We start from the raw sequence: 23,978 nt of genomic DNA on the forward strand, positions 1-23,978 counted from the left end.
GAGTGTGGCCAGCAGGTCGAGGGAGGTTCTCCTTCCCCTCTACTCTGCCCTAGTGAGGCCCTATCTGCAGTGCTGCGTCCAGTTCTGGGCTCCCCAGTTCAAGAAAGATGAGGAGCTACTGGACAGAATCCAGCGGAGGGCTACGAGGATGGTGAGGGGATTGGAGCATCTCTCCTACGAGGAGAGGCTGAGGGGCCTGGCTTGTTTAGCCTGAAGGAGAGAAGGCTGAGAGGGGACCTAATAAATGCTTATAAATATCTTAAGGGTGGGTGTCAGGAGGATGGGGCCAGACTCTTTTCAGTGGTGCCCAGCGACAGGACAAGGGGCAACAGGCACAAACTGAAGCAGAGGAAGTTCCGTCTGAACATGAGGAAGAACTTCTTCACTCTGAAGGTGACGGAGCACTGGAACAGATTGCCCGGAGAGGTTGTGGATTTTTCTCTGGAGATATTCAAGACCCTCCTGCACAAGGTCCTGTGCAGCCTGCTGTAGGTGACCCTGCTTTGGCAGGGGGGCTGGACTAGATGATCCACAGAGGTCCCTTCCAACCCCTACCATTCTGTGATTCTTTGATTCTGATCTCATCTCTGTACAACCCGAAGAATAATCAGAAAATGCTCTGTTGTGCTAAGTAAGTTTTATTGTTTGCTATGTTGATGCAATTAGTTAGTCAGGATTCTACTGGACAAAACCATCTACAGAGAGAAAATGAGGCTTGCACTGTAAAGTTCCTTCATCATAAAACTTGAGATTACAGAACTGGGCTTCTTGGAAACATTCAGTCTGTACACTTCCGAGAATAGCATTCGCACTGAGAGGCCGAAGGGATGTAATGCTGCACCACCGTCCCATTGGCACACCGGAGGGGGATCGTGACTATGGTGGTCTGAGTGGCTGTACAGCAGCTGCACAGATCTTCCCATTTCTCTGTCTGAACAGAGTATCTGGTATTGCTTCTGCACTTGCCCTACACGGAAAAAAAGAGATACCAGGTTTGAACAATGCCAGACCTTGGTGCAGTCAGACTCCATGTTCTTCCCTTCAAAAAGAAGACCCTTCGCCAGGCAGCTATCTGAAAAGCCTGGGCATGTACACTCTGAATACTTCTCCTCCCCGTTCCCATTCTTTTCCCAGTAGCCATGGAAAAGATAGACGCTCATTTTGCCTACTGCCGTAACTAAAGGGAGTACTCAAGGGGCTGAGTGCAAGCCATCTTCTTGACTGTCACCCTTGTATGCCTATAGTTTTGACTGCGTACAAGGGTTGTATAAAATCCTTGTAGGAAACATGGTTATCTCAGATTAAGCAGCTGCCCTGCTACAACCCAATCTGGGAAAAGAATGTAATCTTTTGTTCCCAGTCTCAGAGAAGTGGGAACACCCAGAAGCGAAGCCATGTTCCTGTTTCAAATAGAATTTGCTCTATAAGGTGTAAGGTGTAAGCAGAGAATTAAACTTCTAACCTGGTTCTGGAAGAAATGCACAAGACACCCAGAACAAAACAGCTTAGTTCAGAGAGTAACAGAGGACTTGTAGAGCTTAAAAAGTACAGAAGCTGCATCAGAGGGCTCAAGTTTAAATGTCCATTAAAGTATCATGCATCTATATAACTATTTACACTCTTATAAATCAACTTCAGAGCCTGAAGATGGATATGATTCTGATGGAAGCAAAGGAGAGTTGTATGAACACAGCCTTTACGCCTTAGTGTATGTGCCTTTTTTCATGCTGGCTTGAATAGCGAAAATTCAGGATCACCAAATAAGTGAATCAATGAGAAGGACAGAAACTGATGCTCCACTTACTGAAGTCACGGTGGAGGCACAGCTTTCCGCTGTGGAAGAGAGAAAGGGAGCAAGGGCGAGCCTTGGGATGGGGAGGTTGCTTTTGTTATTTACCTCACAATGAGAAATAGGCACTTCCTTTTCAGCCACACATCCGTTGACATTCCTGTACTGCAGTCTGGTACTTACTGGTCGACATTCCACTTCCACACCTACCAAGTTGAAAAAGAAAAAAAAATGTTTTGATAATGCTGACAAATGGGGTTTTTAACTCCCTTCCCTTTATTACTGAAATTGCTGTTAGTGAGACGTCATTTCTGGTAAGATCCCTAGCAAGAGAATTAGGTGTGTCTCCTTAGAGTAATTAATGTAGAGATGTGTGACTATATCACACTACAGCCCTACAACTCCACTGGAGAACAGGATTTCCCTCATGTTTCTTCTCAACTGACTGTTTTGTTTCAAAGTTAGGCAAACCTAACATTTACCTTTTACCTGTTGGATTCTGTGTTAGATAACTCTGTTTTTAAAGATAATTCAATGGTACATTGGGCAATCAGGTGCACAGGAAAAAGATGACACACATGGGAACCCCAATAACCTAATCAGAGAAACAGAACACCCTGACCTGGCTATTCCTGGGGCTGTCACAGTAGAGAGATCCCATTTTCCACGGATGCACTTCAGGATGAGGCAGTGGGAGCAGGTCTCCAGATCACCTTACAGACTTAGGTGGGTCACTGCCTTCAGGACTGTGTGGGACTCCTTATGCAATGCTAGAGAAGAACATTTTGGGGTTCTACAAGACTTACTTATCATGAGATGTTTAGGGGAGGAACCAAAGGTGCGGTAAGAGAGGGATTAAGGTGTTTACTGAGGAACAAGCATGGAGAAATGCATGGATAAAGGCATAAAGGGAGCTGGTTGCATGTTAAACAGCTGCCGGTCCATACTTTTGCCTGACCTTGCCTTACGTTTGATCACTGCAGTCTGTCCTGTCTTCTTATTAAACTCCATTTCTAACTGCTTGTCCCAGGTGATGGACTCTCTGTTTTGTGTGGATGTGTGTGTATGGAGACTTCTGTGTCAGCAACCGGAATTGGACCACAGGTCACAGGGCCCATGAGTCTCGGTTAGCAGCGATGCAGGGCCAGTTACTCGACAGAGAGAGTGCCTAAGACCACGAAGGACCTTCATCCTGATCAGCCAGAGGGGAGATCAGGATGGGAACGTGGGTGCTGTTTGCCAGTGTACTGAGTGTTTCTGCATGTGTATATAAAGAACGTGTGTATGCATGTTGTATACACGTGTGTGTGCCTGTTGGGGTACAAGCTCAGTCTCATGTTGCCTGGACCTGGGGACATGGAGCCGTGGCAGCCTCCCCTCTGCCGGGCTCCTGAATATGACAACTCTTAACAGTCCTTGCACGTGTGGTGGATTTTGCAGAAAACTAACGTGGCAAAAAGAAAAACTGGGGAGAAAAATAAAATTAAAAAAATAATTCTGTGAAAATCTAACTTTGGATCAGTGGGAACTTTTCCTCTGTCTTCAGTAAGTCATGAAAAACTCTCATACTGGTTATCCAATACTTTTTGTTCTTAGTGGTAGGTAAATCATAGAATTGTCCCTGTTGGTTTTTTCCATCTAACAAGAAATCCACACAAGAGGCAGTAGGTCTGGATTTGTTATGTGTGGAGGGTGCAAGCTCAGAGAATCTGCTGATCCTTCTTTCTGAAGTGAGGTTGGTTTGCTATGATCTGTTAACTGCAGCAGTCAACAGTGATCCTGCTCCTCCACTTTTGAAGGGAACCTTGCCATTGACGTGCTCAAATACAAACTAATCCAGAATATTTTGTTCTGAACACTCTTGTCTGCTTTGGTCCACATATAAAGACTTGTGAAGGAGCGAATGATTTTTTTTTAAGTGGATGTTTTATGCACTGCAAACAGCAGTTCTTTGTAGTGTTAGCACAGTGCTATGCCTCTGTAAAGACAGGCACCTACTTTTACTCATTTCTAACTAACCAATGGAATTTCTGTATTTATCAGAATACTGGACTATTTTTTATGTCCTACACAACAGCATTACAGAGAGCTGACGGAATTCAGCTGGCCAACTACACAACTAAGTAGATACATAAATTCAAGAGAAATGCATCCATCTTCCTAGCAGCAAACAGAGTTTTCAATATCTTTTCCATGGGAATGTTAGTACCAAATTGGCTCTGTGTCTTGCTAAGGCTTTACGTTTCATTTAAAAAAAAAAAAAAAAAAAAAAAAAAAAAAAAAAAAAAGCTTGAAAAGTGTTTCTGGCTCCAGGGCTGCCAGTTCTCTTTTAATGATTTCATCACTTCATTTCATAAAACTTGTCCACCTGGAAGGAATACACAATTGTGTCCGCACAACTGAAAGACCCAAACAGAATAATTGTCATCAGACTCAACGCAGCTTCATCACCTTTTTGATCCTGACTTATTGACTTGTTCTCGAGTTACTTTACTACTCTCCTTTACTGTTTTTGTAGACTGTGCCTTCTTTGCAAAGGCAAGTGCTTGTAACTTAACAAGGCACGGGCAATGGAGATAACAGAGAAAAGAGGCAAGAAGCAGAGATGCAACTTCTTTGTTAAGTGGGAAAATAAGGAATATCCTTTGCAAATAATCAAGTCCTTTGCTAGTACCACAAAAATCTAACAAGAAAATAAGCTGTTCACTTATGTGCTCCTATGTACTTAAAACCTGGAACAATGACCTCAGGCATACTAATGAACTCCAGTTGCCAAGGCATAACACAGAAAGGGAAACTGGCTTCTTAAACAACCCTTGCTCAAAGCCACGTAGGACCCTACTGAACCAAAGGCATCTCCCTGAACTGTGCTTTGAACTTGAGAGAACGAGTTCTTTGCCCAATTCTTTATGGTACTAAGGTGTCTGAAAGACAAACTCTCTCAAAACCTGGGAAGGCAATGTAACCTATATCTAAGTCTCTGCGTCCATGAGAAACTGATTATTCTCTTACCTGACTTTTAAGCATAACTAAATTACTCTGGTTTTACAGCAGCTTTGCCAAGCCTTGGTGTTCCATGCAGAGTGTGTAACAGATGGCATATTGCTATGGAGTCCCATATAGGAATATATAGGAATATAGGAATATATATAGAGAAGAGAGTTTGGTATATAGAAGTATCTGTTTGATTCAAAGCTGTGTGTTAGTCACCGTCCTTCACTTGATAACTCATGGTTAGTTGGCTGGATGCAGTATGTTGGCTTTTTCCTTATGAAAGGCCCTGAATAGAGAACCAACCACGAAGAGGTCTCTGCTGTAATATGGGATGTTTCAGTTTTGAGCTATATCCAAGCAAACACCAATGGGAATAAAGATCTAAAGGCCCACACAAAATGCGCATTTTTAAGCATGTGATATTTCACTTAGATCAGTTTGGTTTTCCTGCTGCAAGGAGGTAGCACATTTAAGTCACTATAACTGTTAAATAAAAATACGTATTGAGCTGTGCTCATTTGGAACTGGGTTGCTCTCCTCAACTGCAGTGGTAGGCACGCTCTATTTGTAGAGCCTGCCCACAACCCTGTCTTTGAAATCTTCAAATCTGTTTTTGTTAATAAATAATTTTCAGTATTCCTTACTTGAAGCCCAGGAGATCAATGCTCTCTTAACTAAATTACCCGTTTGAGCCATTTGATGACAGTCTCCCTCACTAGCTTTCTGACTTCTGTTTCTCAAGCCGGAACTCAGTGCCTGTACAGACAGGCAATGGCTGCAAACTCTACAGGAGTTACCATCCTTCATCAGGGGTATTACTACAGCAGTCACTGTGCCAGTGTGGTGATGGCTGCTATGCTGGCCATCTTTTATTTATTAGCACACGCATAGAGAGAAAAAAAAAGAGAGAGATAATGGAACACAGGCAAGATGTTGATATTCTGACCTTAAAAGAGAATATCAATCTTTTGTCACTACTTTTTAATTATTTTAAATGAGCTACAGTATTATTAATTTTTAACGTACAAAGCAGAAAACTGAGAGGTTGTCTGTTCACAAAAGTGTCAGAGATTCATTTTAGAAATAAGAACCCAACCCTGCAATCCTTCCTCATGTAAGCAAACCCTGCCTATGCTCACAGCCTGACTGACATTTGGATTGTCTACACCATGCATTAAATTAAGAGTTGCAGGACTGAGTCCTAAACTGCCGAATTTAAGATGCAGTCAGGCAGGCTGTTCAATACAAATGCACCTTTGACAAGCATTTCCCTAAACATTTTTTAGTTATTACATTATCAAAAACTAATCAAAATTACATTACTGCCACTAGGGTTTTTTTTCTAAATTCATTTTAAGTTGATTGATTATTCATGAAGTGGTTGCCTCACACATTCAGTATCAGGTTATGTGACTTGTCAACCTGTGTGTGCAATGCTGTTCCTGTTATTTTCAGATGAACAATAAAATAAAGCATTCATAATTAACATCTACATAAAATGTGGAGAGTATCTGTTTCTTTCTAAGCACTTGTGAATACTGTCAAAACATGTGTTCTAGTGGACAAAACATGACAGCAGTGTCCCAGTCAGAGGGCGGACTTGTTTGGTGGTTTATTTTAACCACATTGCTTAGCTCTGTTTCATTAAACTGCATTTTATGCAAAACGTAGCTCCTTACCCAGTAGTTGACACTCTCTGCAATTTCCATACAAAACTTTTGGCTTATTTACTTACATGTGTCACAGCAGGTATTGCCAACTTTTGCAATTCTGCCCTAAAAAATACAAAAAAAAGAAAACTTCTATTTTGATACAGGTAATACACGTTGATTCTGCTGAAAGAACATAAAGGGATGTTTAAAACAGGGTATTAGGCAAGAAAATTGTATTTCTATATTGTACAAAAACATAAATCTACATTAGTCATCATCTCTATCCATTTTAAGGTTTTGAACTTGTGATTGTATTTGTTGACAGCTGATTGGAAATAATGGACTACATTAGCAAGTTCGACACCTGAAAGTATTGCTTTCACGTTATATTAGGAGCTTTCTAAAGACAAGACATTGAATATGAATAAATTTCTGGGAACCACAGTGATAAAAACAATAGCATTCAAGTCTTACGTCTCTAAGAAAGGAAGTTAAACAGTCCCTCCTGCTTTTTTTTTTAATCAACATAGATGAAACCATGCCTATTCCACAACAGCTGAAAATCTACAGACAAATCATCATAAAATATCACATCTGTCAAATAACTTTCAACAGCCAAAAATATTATTTTTCTTGTTTCTTTAATATCATGTAGAAAATAAATTTCAGAAATATATGTATGCTGGAAAATTACTGAAAACCCATAGTGAAAGGAAAAATGGAGAAATATTTACCCTGCAAGGTGATGTCATTGTTGCAATAAACACCTGAACTTACATGCATAAGTTTGGAGGCTTTTTTAATTAAAAAACTAAACTTTCCATCTGCAGCTAGAGGAAAACCACTAATTTTATAGCTGAAGTAGTTCAATTTTTTTTGATGGGAGGAGAATAAATGCAGTTTGGGAAGTTCTGGTTAAAAAGTAAACTATTTTTCATCGATTTACAATGAAGACCTTTAGAATATGATAATAACCCCAAGGCTGTAACATAATCCAGCATTTCTCTAAATCTTTGCTTTTATAACGCAGCTGTGTGTCCTACACTGATTTCGCAAAGAGAGAAATGCAGTGTAGAAGCATTATTCTTCCTGCATTATTGTCCTGGGTTCAACTGGGATAGAGTTAGTTTTCACAAGCAGCTGGCTGGGCTGACCCTAACCAGCCAATCAAATAGGATATTCTATACCATGGGATGTCATGCTGAGTATTTAAGTGGGGAGCTGGCTGAAGGAGGGGGATTTTCTACTCAGGAGCAAGCTGAGCATCGGGTGGTGAGAACACTGCATGTTGTATATTCTTTTTATCAGTATTATTGATTGTAACTGTCTTCTCCCTTTGCCATTCTGTTAAACTGTTCTCATCCCAACCCATGAGTTTTGCTTTTTTCCTTCTGATTCACCCTCCCATCCCACTGGGGAGGGGGAAGAGTGAGAGAGCAACTGCGTGGTTCTTTTGTTGCCAACTGAAGCCAAACCATGACAATTACACATACCAAATCCTCCATTTCCTTGGTGTGTATGTTGAGAGAGGTTTGGGCATGAGCTTTGTCGAAGGCTTCCTGCTACCTGTTGTGCCCAAGAAAATGGGGACAGGTGGGTATAAACACCTGTGTGATGCGAGACGAGCAAAAGCAGGACCCCACATGCTACACTCCAACCTGCACTCTGTTCCTCAGCATACGGCTAACCGCAAATCACGGGAAAGATGGGTGGACGCGTTGAGCGGGGTTTTTATTATACCATTGTACAAAACAACTGCAAATGTGGAAGCTTCAGCTCTTCTAACAGCACTGTGAAAATTCCATTCCCTAACCTCATAGGGGTCCCTTCCAACCCCTAAAATTCTGTGATTCTGTGATATGTGTATTCATAGAAAAAAGGGGCTGATCTCACCATTTTCTCTGTTTGCGTAGTTATCCACACAGTTTTGCTCAGGATACCAAACTGAAAACATTGTGAGAACAACCATTTTCTTGTGTTTGCCGCTTCATATGGAACAGAATTACTGCAAGCTCAGCGTGCCTCCTGCAGTACAGTCCCACATAAAACCAGCATGTAATTTAAAATAAAGAAAATTTACAGTTTTCTGAATTTTAAGGTAAGTTCAAATTCAGTTTAGGCAAGGTGCTGGGGTAGAGTTGGGGTTTCCCACCCTGATACACATAAGGTGCATATATACAGAAACGTAATCAGGACAGAGCCCATAAGGAAACCTGGAAACAGGACCCATTTCAATACTTACTCCTTCAGCCAAACATCTTCTGGCATCAAACGGAGGACAGCCAGTGATTCTCCTTTCCCAGATAAATTCCCCTTTCTCATTTACTTTACAGAAGTGACTATCACAGCCATCCTGAAGTGATTCATTTGGCTGTAAAGATTTAAGGGTTGTTAGCTTTACACAGAAACGACATGGGACAGCAACATTTCAGGATACTGTACAACCTGACCTTTGCTTTACTGATATTTCAATTAATGTACCATGGTGGTGACGTTTATAAAAAACAGAAGTCTTTAGAAAAGATAATTGTTAATCAACAAAGTCATCATCCTCTATTTACTTCTATATACTTCTATAGGCATACTGATTACAGCTTAGTCAAGACTGCCAAAACCTGACCTTTTTCAGCTCTCTGAAAAAGAAAAAAAAGAAATTTCCATTAACTTAAAAGAGAAACTTGTCCAAGTGAGAAACTTGGGAGTTTGGCCTATGAATTGTCTTTTAAAGAAACATATATATTAATATTTAACTTCTGGCTGAGTTGGGAGCTTCTTTAAACAAAGCACATAAAATCCCTCCCAGCACCCGCCACCCCCCCAGAATCATAGAGTTATTTAGGTTGGAAAAGACCTTTAAGATCATCGAGTCCAACCGTAAACCTAACACTGTCAAGTCCACCAATAAACCATGTCCCTATGCCCCATGTCTACATGCCTTTTAAATACCTCCAGGAATGGTGACTCCACCACTTCCCCGGGCAGCCTGTTCCAGTGCTTGACAACCTTTTGTGAAGACATTTTTCCTAATATCCAAGCTGAACTTCCCCTGGGGCAACGTGAGGCCATTTCCTCTCGTCCTATTACTTGTTACTTGGGAAAAGAGACCAACACCCACCTTGCTACAACCTCCCTTCAGGCAGCTGTAGAGAGCAACAAGGTCTCTCCTCAGCCTCCTTTTCTCCAGACTAAACAACCCCGGTTCCCTCATCCAGTCCTCATAAGACTTGTTCTCTGGACCCTTCACCAGCTTCATTGCTTTTCCCATACTTTCCCCATCTAAAACTTAGCTCAGTAATGGAATGAAAAAAAAACGCTATCTGCTGTTTCTTGTGACAAGCCAATGTATTTTAACCAGAAAAATATCAACTGCTGTTTAAGAACATACCATGCTGAAGAAATTTTTAAAAATTCCCATTTTCAACTTTAATTAGCAATTTCTCTTTTACAAAAAGGTTTTTAATTTCCTCTAAGTAGTTGCTTGAGCTCATACTTCAGTTAAAGTTCCTTGATAATATTCATGCTTGTGGGTGCATCTAGAATGTCCCTCCACATTTTGCACTGTGGCATGAAGTCTTACCTCCTTTTTTTCATTTACAAACAACAACAGAAAAAGAACTTTCTTGAGAAACTATTCTGGCATATAAAAGAAAAGGCACTAGTAATACCATACTGCCTAACCAAAAAGGTAAAAAAAATGCACTCTTGTTGGGTTCATCAGGAGTCTGTGCTACATTTACTCATAAATAAGAGTGCTTAAAACTTACCTGAAGGTATTTAAGCCTTCCATCTCTCAGCCTGATGCCACATGAAGTTGGCACACATTTTCCACAGCAAGAACCAGGGATTTCCTGCATTCTGTAATTCTAGAAGGTAAAGGATATTTTTCTGTGTTTATTTTGTTTTAACCACGCTTCCTACACATATTCGTAGAGGGGTTTTTTTTTAAAAAAAAGCAGTAGACAAAGTGCTAGCCAGCAAAATGCTTTTTTAAAACAGTAGGACTAGAATAACTTAATCTAATTAGTTGCATTCTTTCATTGTTTGGTTTTATAAAGACTGGTATTAATCCTTGCACTGGTTTATTGTACAATAGGGAGAAAATTTTATTTCCAAGTATAAAGCCTCCTGTGTCCACTAAATTCAATATTCTTTGACTGTAACCATTGTAAGGTCAGGTCTGCTAAACAAAAGATGACAATAGGAGAGGGTAAGAAACTTCTTTAAATGTTTTGAGTGACATACAGTTCACATTTGTGGTGTGCAGGAGCTTCTCTGTAAAGTTAATGAATACTACGCAGTGCAACTTAGGGAAGTAGTTTGCAGTGCTTAAACTAGGAGACAAGGGCAAGATAACCACAACGTAGCAGGCAGGGAAAGGGGAGAACAAGGCTAAGGTGGAAAACATGGACTATGGAAAGAAAAAGAAAATGGCATGATAAAACAAGAAAGTAAAAAGAGCATTAGAGAGGGTATGATATAATAAAATGAAAAAAGAAGAAGAAAGAAAAGAGGAATAATGGAGCCCTACAAATGGCACAGGAATGAAAAAACAGTGGCATGGAAAGGAGCATGGGAGAATGAGCAGCACTAGATGGAGAGGAAGAAAGGTATAGAGTGGGTAATGGAAAGAAAGAAGAAAAAAAAAACCAGAAAGGAACTGAGTTAACACATGAAGTGTCCCACAGTAATGTCTCCAGCTGCTACACATAACCAACAGCTGCTTATGATGAGCTGAACATTTTTAAGACAACAAACACTTTCTGGTTGAGTGAAGGCATGCATGTTATCCATATGTTTTTTATAGAAAAAGAATTTGGGGAGGGTGGGGGGTTACTATTAAATCACTGGAAGAAAACACATTTCATTGTTATTTAGGTGAACTTGCTCTACTAGCAAAAATGTAAGCACCTAAAGTCTTAAAGTGACCCCAAAAAATGACCCTGATGAGCAGAATATGCTGCAGTTGGCTGCACTTCAATTACCAGTGCATTTATTTTCACAGCTTCAGAATCCAGTAGAAAGCAGGTGCTCCTTAGAGAGCATATACTCTTAACCCATGATTTTATCCATTACGAAGGAATTGCTTTTAATCTGGGTGTACCATGAAATCAATGACTGTGAGACAGGAAAGATCCCAAGCATGTGTGTGAATCCCACTGGCCTTCGAGGGATGAAGACAGGCTATATCTTATTAGATACTTTTTTCCCCCTAAAGCTCCACAGATTCATTACAATGGCTACAAAGGGATACGTACACCTAGACCTGCAACCTCCCTTGGGTAGCTGCACATCTCCTGAACCCAAGTTCATAGTGCTTAATAAGCCCAACTGGAAATTGCCCTTTCTTCGGAGTTTTTTGTTTAGTCTGTACTCTTGGGTCAGGTAGGGGAAAGGAGCTGCTTGGGAATTGTGTGGGTGGGGAATGGAACAGGAGATGAATGTTTCCCCACTTTTTTACCACGTATTTTATTGATTCCACTACCTTTAATTTCTACAGCTGGCTTCTTGCATTGAAAAGCAAGAACTGATGTTTGTGTATTTTTGTGTGGGAACATATACATGCACACGTGTTTCTGGGCACAGATTCATTCTAGTGTATCTGGGTTTTTTATCCTGATCTGCCAGGTTATATTTTGTGGAAGTGAGGAAGATGCTCAGCACTGAGCTTGGCCATTTATTTTTGTTTCAGAAGCCTGCGTCTATAATCATATCTTATAGGAGGGGTGATATTAGGGTCCAGAACCTCCTAAAGTATTCCAGATTCTCCCTTTTTTCACAGGCTACACCTGTATCAGCAAATAAAGGGGGTCAAGGCCAGTTTTCTGGCCCCGCAGACAAGTGGAACACATACGTATGTCTAAACTGCATTCTGCCCACAAAACAGGCTGGCCTGGGGCCCTAACCACTGACCTGTGCCCAGGCATCATTTGGAAGTTTGTTAGTTCAGATAGGCCAGCTGGGACACTGCTGATAATTCTTCAAGATAAGTGGTTGCAGGACATAATTTGAGCCCGCAGTCTCCCTCTGTTTAGTTTATTACTACAGATGAAACCAGAGAAACTTGACTTACTGCATTGTCCTTTCCAGATCTACTTGGGGATTGAAAAATGGACTCATCCAAAGCCCTGTAACATGTATGCCTCTCCTGGATATCAGCTGGAAACCCCATACTTTAGAGATGTGGCTTTTTGGTGCCAAGGCCACTGCTTGGCCCTGGGTTTGGTTGGGGCCATTGGGCTCCATCCATTATCCAGAGAAAAGCAGAAGAGGAAGAGGCATTTAAGCCTTTTTCTGTGAAACTTAGCTGCTGGTCTGTGCTCTTCAGACAGAGATTAAGCTAGCCTCTGCAACTTGCTTAGGTCTCCTTCTACCTGAGGTATTGATGCTAAGAGAGAAAACTATGTGATTGAGCAGAACTAGTCAGGCACTCCAGTCACACCACTGGTCAGTGGAGTAAAAATAGGAGCTATTTGCCTCTGTCTTTCCCAGCCAAGCTCACTCCTTGCAGATGATGGCAGCAAAGCAGCAGCAAAGACTTGAAAAAGGCCAGTGGAACTGAAGGGGACAATTACCTCAAATCACCTAAGGCATGGTTGGGAATGAGACAGAAATATTATTGAGCCTGGCTATTAGACAATTTGGAATAGTCATCGGAAGTCCCTGAAGCATGCATATCTAGCTGAGCTACTGGTCCCTGGAGGGACAGATCATACTGTAGGAAAGGAGACACAGCAGTTCCTGTTGCAAATGACTTGCCAAACTTTACTTTGCCCTAAAGGTAAATAGTATAAAACATACAATAAAATGTGCCTGTGGACCTAAGTACTATGAAAAGTTACCTTTCCTACACCGTGGATTTAGATCACATTTGGTATATTTCATCTAATTCAGGGAAAGAGGAATATGGAGCCTTGACTTCTCAGAAAAAATTGAAGAAATGCAAGAGACCCCAGAGTTGCACAGAACATAAACTGGTGTATACAATGAAGAACATGACCTTCTCATCAGAGACATTCTTAACCAGAACATCCAGACCACTTGCACTTACTATTGGGCATGGTTCACAGCTTAATTTTGTACATGTCAGAGTGTATCTCCGAGAAGATGTTGACTGGAGGGAGCAGACACATGTTGTACATTGATCCACCATCAGTCGTCTCCATGGCTGAAACATTAGAACCGGTTTGTAAGTCAGTAATTGTCTTTTCAACAAAACTCAAATAAATGAGCAATTTTATCTAGGTTAAATCTCTTTCATTAAATCTTGCATTGGAATTCTTTGCAAGAGAAAACTGAAAAGCAGTGCCCTCACTTTCCAGAGACACAAATTCTTGCTTCTGTAATTCCACAACAACCAATACAGCTGTTTTTCAAGAAGGGAATTCCTTCAAATGGATGAGGAATATTTTGTCCTGAGCTATCCTGACGATGTGTTAGGTGGTTGCCACCAGTTAATTTTTCCTGAGTGTAATGAATTGGTTCACCAATGAGTTTTTATTCTTGAACCATTGCAACCCACAGATCATGGGCAGAAATTACTTGTTATTGTTCTTGTAATAATACTGCTTACAATCTCCAGTGGCCTAAAAGCTTGAAATTGAGAAAGGATAAAGAAAAACAAAAACAGAAACAGAATTACTGAGTGAAGAACTGGACTTGTCCATAGTTACAAGCAGATCAGTGTCTGAGCTGGCACACAATTCAAATTACCTGAGCTCTTCCTCAGAATCTTATTTGCTAAATCCCATCACCTTTTCAAAGCAAGAAAAAATGGCATTTAAAATATTTAGTAAAAATGTCAAATTATTAAATGGGAAACTAAAGTGTGTGGAGTTAGTAATTGGATTCCTAGCACTGAAAGGAATCCTAAATACAAAGTCTTTCTGCCTCCCAAGCGCACAACCTTTCATTTCAACCCCAAAATAACAATCCACTAGGGTGAAGGAACAAAATGGGAGGAGCCTACTGAAGATTTTCACAAAGAACTTCTAAAACCTAATAAATAAGATAAGCAGACACTGAATATTGCTAGATTATAAAAGCTTTGAACTGTGCTTCAAAAGTCAATGGAATGTCACTGTTGATTTCATTTGGAACAGGAATTTCCCATTCTACTTACTATACATATCCTCAAATTCCTTTTTTTGTTGTTCCACGCTAGTAAACGCTCATGGTACAAATGGAGCAAAACCAAGAAGCTGGCCAGAGCAACAGGTAAAGGTAACGTGTTTCTGGATAGTTCAGAGCCAATACTCTGACACATACACTGAAGGACAAATGTTCTGATTAAAGAATTTTAACCACATTTTTACTCTGCACCCCAGCACAACTGAGGTCCTCAGGCCTCAGTGGTTTTCTATAAAGCACCAGCAACAGCAATTACTTTTTTTGTTTTGCAGAGGTCTAGAAAAAAGATCCCCTACATACTACATGATGGAGGTGGTAATACCAATGGGGAGATCCCTGTCTTTTAACAACTCAGCTTGAGACTTCATCACGGGGCTCTTCAGCTTTCTTGTTTTAACCTTTTATAGTGAATATCAAGTCATTAATCTGGAGGGTTAAAAGAGCTCAATGGATGCAGGCATGAGGACACACTTGTAACATACTCCTGTGGGAGAGGGGCAGGTAGCAAACGTCATATGAAACTCCAGACTTTTTGTTTACTCTCAACATTGGAAAGCATTCAGACACCAGAGTGATAGTTCTAGTACGGACTACAAGGGGCAATCAATCCACTGACACTAGTACTGCTGGTTAGTAGCTCCACACACGCATGTGTGTGTACATACAAAAGCCTTGCAAATCTGGGAGATGTCCTCATCATGTTGACCTGTTTCAACGTATGTTTGGGTTTGTTCCGTTTAGTATCATAATTATACTTAATTCATGCCCCCTAGAAGTAAATGCTTATCACAGAATGCCTCAGCAGCTCTACGCTTTCACATCACGAAGAAGGGGTCTATAAAGCCACAACTGATATTAGAAATTATACCCTCATTGGATCTTCTAACAGTTCTAACATTCCAAGTAAAGACAAAAAAGACAGATAAAGTTGAATTTACATTAAAATCACTGTTACAGGCAGGAACATAGGACTTACTAGAGGCATGTTGAAACAAAATCCTCACACAAAAGTGACTTGAACTCTTGGTGAAAGGTCTTACCTTGATCCACAGTTTGCATCACAGCTTAGTTCTATGATATTTATTAAATGCATTTAGGGATCAGCATGCAAATGGCTTTAACAATGGCTTTCTGTGAACAAACATAGCTTAGCATGACAGAACTGAATGAAATAATGGATTGATACATCTTTTTCCCTTTATATAATACACCTATCATGTGTTTTCTTGGCTAACTTAGAATGAAATGTCAACATCTGCTAACCCAGTGTTAGTGCAACCAAAATAACCTGCATAAAGCCCAAATCTACTCATATGTCCTTCAAAAATGCCACTCAGTAAAAGCCTGGGAAAACAGATGAGTGATATAGATAATCCTTTTGGTAAATACAGCCACCTGCTTGGAAGTCTGTAGTTAAAGCCCACAGTATTGTTAAGAACAGCAGAGTGAATGCAATACACCAAATTACTGGAATATAATATTGGTAACCAGATACAGGACAAAAATGTAAAGGGATTAAGGACACAGTCAGTTAACAGAATGCAGTAAAAGACGCAAAAACTTGGAACTATTCAGTGAATGAGTTAATGGAGCAAAGTTTTCCCTTGATATAAAATGAAACTTGAAACCTGTTCTTAAAGGACTCTGAATAAAGGTTTTGAAATCCAGGAAGTATAAATTTCTGTGGACACCACATCTTCCTTCCTGACCAGAACTCTGGAACAGTCATTGAAGTAGAGAATAGTGTTAAGACAAAGCTGTAGTAACACCAGCTGCTCAAAAGCTTTCAGACATATAGCTCACTAGCTTACAACAAGCCATTAAATGAAGCTAGTTTAATTGAAGAGAAAATTTCATTAATTTAAGACAAGTTCTAATATAAGCATTACTTTTTTTTTTTAATCAAAACGGACACTTTTTTTAGAAATCTTCCAAGATTATATCTCAACTCGAATTTCACACTCTCCATACTGAGAAAATATTTTGGTAACTGTGTTGTTGAATGCTAACTTCAGTAATGCTTCACATTTGCGACAGCAAGAGCACAGAAGTAACGTAACAGCTGGGGTCTACCTACACCCCCAAAATTTTGCACAGGCAGTGTCTGAAAAAATGACCAATTGTCAGGAAGATCAGTAATGCATTTTAAAAGCTGTATTAAAAGAAAAAATAAAAAGAAAAAAATTTTAAAGACAGCTTTTATATATAGTCAGATAGTAAGTGAGTCAAAATGTAGTTTTGTGTCAGCTGAAACACTTTATGAATTAATTCCAAACAGGGAAAATTTTATTAAGATAGGATTTTTTTTCAATATTACAGCAGCTGAAACATCTTATTTTTAAGTCTTCAAAATACAGATACTTTTCATTTTGCCTTCAACATGACATTTTGTTTCAAGATTTGCTTATGCTTCATTTTAAAATATTTTAAAATGTTTTACAACACTTGAAAATAGAATAAAAACTTTGCTGGACAGATAAGGTAAACATTTTGTTGGAAGAGAAAAAATTAGTTGTTCATGAAAGAACAGCATGCCACTGAAAAGTTTTCTTTTTGCAACACAGAATGCATATGTATATGCATAACCTATATAACAAAAGGTGGCAGGAGCTAGCGATTACTATACTGCATGACACTCTCTACAAGCATGGTCTTTATAAAACGCCACAACTAGTTTTGACAGCATACTATAGAGGAGACAAAGAGAGTAATCAAAGAGAAAGCAGATTATTTCAGATTTTACCACTTAAAAACCCTTCTCCCAGTATTTTGATAAGAAAGGCAGAGTTACTCCTCAGATTTAATTCTACAGGGAAATAATCACCATGCAGAATGATGGATGCTTGATGACAGGCCTTTAGCTCTAACAAGCTGATAAACTTATGCCTGTTGACTATGAAAAAAATCTAAACCAGAAGAAATAGATGGAGAAAGGTTCTCTCTGCCATACCTCAGATGTCCAAAAAGATTTGGGTAAACTTACCTTTTAAATATATGAAAAAGCCAGACGTACATTGCCAATGCAGGAATATGTAGGTTAAAAGTTAGGTTAAATGACTAAAGAGGACCTGTTTCCCTGGGGGATAATGAGAATATTTAGAGCTCTTTGACACCAGAGGTGCTGCCAGAATATGGATTTAGGGAAACAATGGACAATTGACAGAGCTCTCCAAAGATAAACTCGGCATAAATGAGATCAGATGCTTAACTCCCATCATTCCCACTGTCATGGGCTGGGTTAAACATTCTTAATCTACCCATTAAATATGCAGTTGAGAAAAAATTTCCTCTGAGGGCATATCAGCAGGGATCTTGAAGGGGGACAGAGGTCAAACAGTGAGGAAGCTCAGCTTTCCTGTTCCTGTTAATAGCCAAGCAGGGATACCCCTCCTTCCACACAGGTGGAGTAAGAGTCTCCATCCTTTTTTAATCTGCTTTATCCTCTAGGTAGAATACGGGAAGTTTTTGCTTCCCTGAAGTGGGCAAGGATCATTTTTGAGATTATCCCTCACAGAGAGTTTCCTGTGTGTTTGATAGCCTGCAAGTCATTGCACAACACAGATTACCACAGTTTCTAAGCATTTTTCTCAAGCATCCTTTCAAGATAAGGAAACATTACTGTTCCCATTTTGCAGAGACGTTCATTGTCATCTAGGAAGACAGTGGCAGGGTCATGAACTGGACATACACGTGATGAGCCCTTCACCACTGCATTTACCCCAAGGTCTCACTCGCAGAGATTGTCTGAACAAAGCTGCCCTGTATGCTCATGTGTATTCAGGCAAGTTCATGTTCTTCAAAAGCTTATTCATACATCTAAATGTCTTACCACCATAGCCAATAAAAGGAATCGTGTCTTACCCCAATAACAGTGCCATTCAGAGGACAACCATTCAGGGGTACTGAAAAAAGAAGATAATATTCCATTTAGCATTACCATTATCATGACATTACGGAGATTTAATAAACCACAGGTATGCTTTTTTGACTTATTAGAGTTCCAGCGGAGGACATTTAGATCCAGAGGCATAATTGAGCCCTCTTACATTATACCTAGAAAGATAGCAATTTGTCAGAGTTATCCTAAATTCCACCTTCAAATATCTCTTGCTGAGCTGCTTTGAACAAGTAAATGGTGCTATATAAATGTTCCCCTCCAGTTCAAGCCTCACACTCTCGCAAGATGCACTCAGGTTTTCTGTAAGTTGCAGTGCGTATTTCTCCTCCTCCTCCCACTGCTAGCTTCTCACTCTGTGGCTGCATATACACTTGTCAACTAAACATGAGTGGAAGTCTTCCCAGACTGAGGCCGATTAGACAGATCTTCTGATTTGGACTTTTGACCCAAGACTATGCTAGGAAATGGCCACAGTCACAATGCTCAGAGATGTGCAGAAGACAGCATGGCTGCATGCAAACTGCCTGTTCATAGCAGGCACTGGGGAAAGGGTTGAACCTTCCTAGGCCAAAAGCATCTCAAGACCTCTTCTAAATGCTTAACAATGCAGGCTAGAGCTGTAGACACACAGACCGATATCTCTCTCTGAAGCAATGCAAAATAACTTCAACAGTAAGCAGTTCAGTAGGAGACAGAGGATATTAGTTAGAAAAAGAAAGTAACAGCAGCAGGTGCTACTGTACCCAGTGTCTAAATTATACAGAAGAGCTTCAAAGTAGTACTATACTTCCATAACACACACTTTTGAAATTGCTGTTGAGAAACAAGTGATCAAGACACGAGATGATTCATTCTCTAGTGATTCCGTTTGTCATATGCAAAACCTCACCACATCTGCAGGAAGGACAGCAGTCTATTATTTGGTCACAACGTAGTTCAGTTCCCTCTGGACAGTCAGGCACATCCATTTGAGAGCAAGAAAGATTCTTCTGCTGCACAAAGACCTCATTGTTCACCCGGACACACTCATTGATAATGCAGTGATTGAAGGGGGATCGCCACTCTGTGCCAACCTGATGGGAAATTGGAAAAGGATTAAATACAGGCAGCAGTACTTATGCCAGTGGATAGAGAAAAGATCACCACGACCAGCACGCTGGGTTGCAAAAAGCACATTTACTGTGTCAGGAACAGTCTGTCACTCAACAATTCTCCAGAAATCCTTACCACAACAATCAGTTTATAGAACAGTCTGTTGCTTGGTTTGCAGACTATAGGAGATACAGGAGTATTATTATGGTGAAAAACAAAGGGGGAAGTAAAATAACACGTGCAGAAGAAAAAGCACTCTTAACTAGACTTAAATCTACATCTGTTACCCTGTAGCTGGCTGCACTGCATTGCGCTGTAGCCTAGCTGGCCCTCTTTCTGCTAGAACCTGATGAAAGTCAGCTCTACTAAGCCTAAAGGAGGCTTTGGCAAGAGGCTCTAGACCTGAAAATAATTGCAAATGACAGACCTACTGGTTATAATCACCCATGGGTCAGAGAAGGCAGGAATTTCACATGTTATTATGGGAAGAGACCACCACGGGCCAGCAAGAAGATGCTGTCACAGTTCAACACTGGGAGGAGCTGATCACTGCTTTGAAGCTCTATGCCTCAAATACTCTTTGAATACACTTCAAGAACAGTCAAAGTGAGAATCAGACCCACAGCTCCAGTAAATTCAAACATCTTTACTCAGAAAGTTAAGGAATACTTTTCTGTCATTTTTTAAATGGGTCTTTGTTAATGACAGAAGAGTTCAAAGAGGACACAGCAACAAAGGGACAGCAGAGTACAAGGATCTATTACTCCATTAGGACAACTGAAATCAGGCCTTCTGAAGGCTGGTTTTATGCAGCAGAGCAGACTATCGATCCACATCAAGAAATGCCCTTGGTAAAATCCAGGAAGAGGCAGGCTGCAAAATGTTACATTAACTTTTGAAAAGACATCAGTAGACTGCCTTTGCAAAAGAAATTTTTTAAAAGACAATATCAAACGTGTGAAAGCGAGACATAGATGAAAATGCAGACACACTACAACAAACAACACTTAGGGAAGAAAAGATGAGGAGACGGTCTATTATTTTAAACATATTTAACTCACTGTTCCCACCTTTGTTGAATCCAAACTCTGCATTGGATTAAGCAGTTCAGTGCTACTGGGGCAGGCAAAGGCTTGCCAAGGACGGGTGGCTGATGGACAGAACAAACTGAACAGGCTGAAGGAATGAAAAATGTAGGCAAGAAAAGAAACAAAGATCCACCCAGCTTTCCAGAGTGGTAGGATATCTGCTGCACATTTCAAATGGCTGTTGCAGGTATTCACTTCCCGTTCGGCTCTTTGAATGCTAAGGGAAGAGGCACACTGCTCAAAATAAACTGTTATTCCAAGCAGAGGACAAGCGTGGCCTGGACCACCAAGGTCTGATCTGACATGCAGCAATCGTCTTTAGCAACCAGAGAATAATTCATGGGTTTACCCTCATTTAATTCCCAACATTTCAGTGCATACCAACTAGGACATTCTATTTGAATAGAACCAGGAAAGTCAAGCAATCCACTACCCCACCTGCCTGTTATCCATAGAGTAATACAAATTAATCTGGAATAATTTAAACAAACATCTTACAGCCAAAGAAGAACATCCTGTTAGTATTCTTTTGAGTTAGTATGTGTGAAAATTTACATAAAAAGATTGCTTCCTTAGACCCTGAAAATGGAAGAGAGCGTTTGCTTGTTAGAAACAAGTGGGTAAGTCACATGCCTCCCAAAAAAACTGTTTTTCAGTGCTGCTTGCCATATAGCAGAAATAACACATAACTTCCTCATCTCCTCCCATGGAACACAACATAACTCCAGGGCACTTCCGCTAGAAGAAGAAGCGTCCACACCACCACCACCTCACCTCATGCAAACGAGGATCTGCATCACCCCGAGACCAGAATAGCTGCTCCTCACAGGCAGTCTTCTGGCATCTCCCACAACATTCCCCTTCTTGGATGATATACTTGTAACCCTGTTGGAGAACAGAAAAGGACTGACTGATCCAAAAACAGAAGACAAAGGAGAAGATTAATCCTAAAAGAAAAAACTGGAATAAATGCTTAATGTTAGCAACTTTTATGGAATGGGGAGTTTGAAAACAGAACTGTAAGGCCACACACTGCTATTACAAAACCAAAAAGCAGTCCACCCAGCTCAGGATCCTGTTCAATGGTTAACCTTATCTACCAGAAAAAATAAATAATAAAATGCACACCACATTAGGAGTAGAAATTCTTATCTCATTAGCTCCTGCCCAGCATATGTTTTGAAGACATAGTCACTTCATCTACATTGACTAACTCTATGTACTATCCTTGTTCAGGTCATGCCAATCGACTAATGGGCCTTGTGAGGACATCAGCTTCTCTAGCGTGTTATGGAGCATGCCTTCTTGGAGTACACAAAATGCTGATGGTGCCTAACAAAAAAGAATAAAAAAGAAAAAAAAAAAAAATCTGAAATCATCCAGAAACATCTTCCTTTTGCTAGGATCTGTTCATATATGTAATAGCACAAAGATTTGCCACAAGACAGAAAAGAACACAAATAGGCAGAAATGAAAAGGGAAGAGGTAAAAGAAAAATGCTTTCAGAGGACCCTGAGCTATTTCAACAGCATTAAGCAGCAGTCATTTCCAAATGTTGGTTTACTGTAAGTGAGCAGATTCTTTTATGCATTAGCAAATTGTAAAAAGCAAGACTTTCGAATAATATCGCTCTGCAGAGGAGTGCAAAAGGAAAATTAAGTAAGCCCACTTCTAAGAGTGACTGTCACAATTGTGGTGAGATTTGGTAGGAATCTGTACGTGAATGTTAAGAATCCAGTTTAAAACAAATCACATTAAATCACCTCTGTTTTTACATACGAGTCATATATAAGAATTTTTATTTAATATTTCAAAAATCCTTTCTTTTATATATAATACTATTATACAAAAGAAAATGAAAGGCAAAAATTGTTCTAGTAGCATTTTGAATGTTAATCTGTACTCACAACTCCCCTTCCCATCCCTGAGACTTCAAGGTTAGGATTCAGCCTGAGCACTTTCAGACATCTGATTGCCCTGTGCTGAAGTAGAGGGGGCATGTAGCCCAGGGAGCAGTTTTGACTGATCATTAAATCTTTTCATCTCCTGAAGTAACCAGCCAAATATTCAAACACTGGAGTATCTAAATGAAAGAAAGCAAGGAGCTTTATTCTAATTAGAAATAACATATTCTATATTTAATAGCTAGGCAGTCTCCAAAGAGCAAAGCATAATTCTGATTTCAATACAGAGTTGAAGGAGAGATGTTCTGTCAAAGAAAATATTGTTGGTGTGAAAAATGCCAATGAAAATAAGTGTAATTTTATTTTGGTCAACCTCTTTGAACTGAAATTGCTGAAGTATTCCCAACTGCTCCCTCACTTCATGGACTGTCCTTGTTTTGCAATATGAAGCACTTTAGCAAACCTCAATAATCAGCACACTTTAATATGGAAGGGCATTTTGTATGCTGTCACACAATGTGACACCAGACCGACCTAGCTTTGTGGGGAAAGTTGTGCTGTTGAAGATTCTGTTTTATATGACTTTTATCTGTTAAATATATGTCTGAAGCATCTGAAGTATGGGATGCAAAATTTTATTTTAGTGGCAAACACAGAGAAATAAAAATCCTTGAGCTGTTTGTGCCCAGAATAAACTCAGCATCCTGACTAAGCAAAATCCAGCTGCAGGACCCATATTTCACTAAATTAGTTTGTACAGAGCCCTCTGAAGTGCAAACAAAAAGGGGCTACGCAGACTCCAGGTGTGATTTGCACTCCTAAGGCGCTGACAAAGATGTTGCTTTTGGACAGTTCAGCCTGCTTCAGTGGCCCTTTTGGTGCTCAGTGGGTTCAAAATCTGCGGGCTCTGACTCCTAAGGGGAAGAAATACAGGAGATCACAGCTCTTGACCTCGGTGCCTGCTGAGCTTCTCCTAACAGAGCCCCTGAACCACTGCAGAGTACAAACCTGCAAAATGCAGCAGTTCATGTGCTCCTCAAAAAGCAGAGCAGCCATCTGTACTTGAGAAGGTGGACAGTGATTCTGTGCTGTCAAAGATCCTCCACAGCATGAGAAATATTTCACCATCACAAAACCCCACCCTCACACCATGGAAATTTTAGCCCACAGGAATAAACAAAGCTTTATTCTATGTTTAATTCTAAAGGTGGCAATGTTTAAGGTTACCTCTAAGAAAAGGAAAATGTATTGCGCATTTTGTGGTGGTTTTTTGTTGTGGTTTTTTTTTCCCCAATTTGATGACTCCTGTACAAGGAGTATACGATACCAGGATTTATTCCTGAGCTGGACAATCTATGAACACGAACATCTGAGAAGGCTCGGATACTGTGCTGTTGAAGGTTAATGTTAGATCAAACTAGGCAGAGTTCCTTC

At 40.1% G+C, this 23,978-nt stretch overlaps 1 protein-coding gene across 1 annotated transcript in view; it reads right to left on the bottom strand.

Annotated features, from left to right (window-relative positions):
* Window positions 1-629: 629 nt before the first annotated feature.
* VWF (von Willebrand factor) overlaps window positions 630-23,978 on the bottom strand; it is a 145,887-nt gene continuing 122,538 nt past the window's right edge. The window contains exons 44-52 of the mRNA XM_075441816.1: window positions 21,415-21,525; window positions 19,350-19,533; window positions 18,424-18,464; window positions 13,484-13,600; window positions 10,200-10,298; window positions 8,678-8,806; window positions 6,519-6,558; window positions 1,898-1,995; window positions 630-967 (exon numbers count right to left, since the gene is read on the bottom strand). Of these exons, the coding sequence (XP_075297931.1) occupies window positions 779-967; window positions 1,898-1,995; window positions 6,519-6,558; window positions 8,678-8,806; window positions 10,200-10,298; window positions 13,484-13,600; window positions 18,424-18,464; window positions 19,350-19,533; window positions 21,415-21,525 (1,008 nt within the window). The 3' untranslated portion in view covers window positions 630-778. The remainder of the gene's footprint in view (window positions 968-1,897; window positions 1,996-6,518; window positions 6,559-8,677; window positions 8,807-10,199; window positions 10,299-13,483; window positions 13,601-18,423; window positions 18,465-19,349; window positions 19,534-21,414; window positions 21,526-23,978) is intronic.

Source organism: Opisthocomus hoazin, chromosome 1 (assembly GCF_030867145.1).
Source record: "Opisthocomus hoazin isolate bOpiHoa1 chromosome 1, bOpiHoa1.hap1, whole genome shotgun sequence".
Classification (NCBI taxonomy): Eukaryota; Metazoa; Chordata; class Aves; order Opisthocomiformes; family Opisthocomidae; genus Opisthocomus; species Opisthocomus hoazin.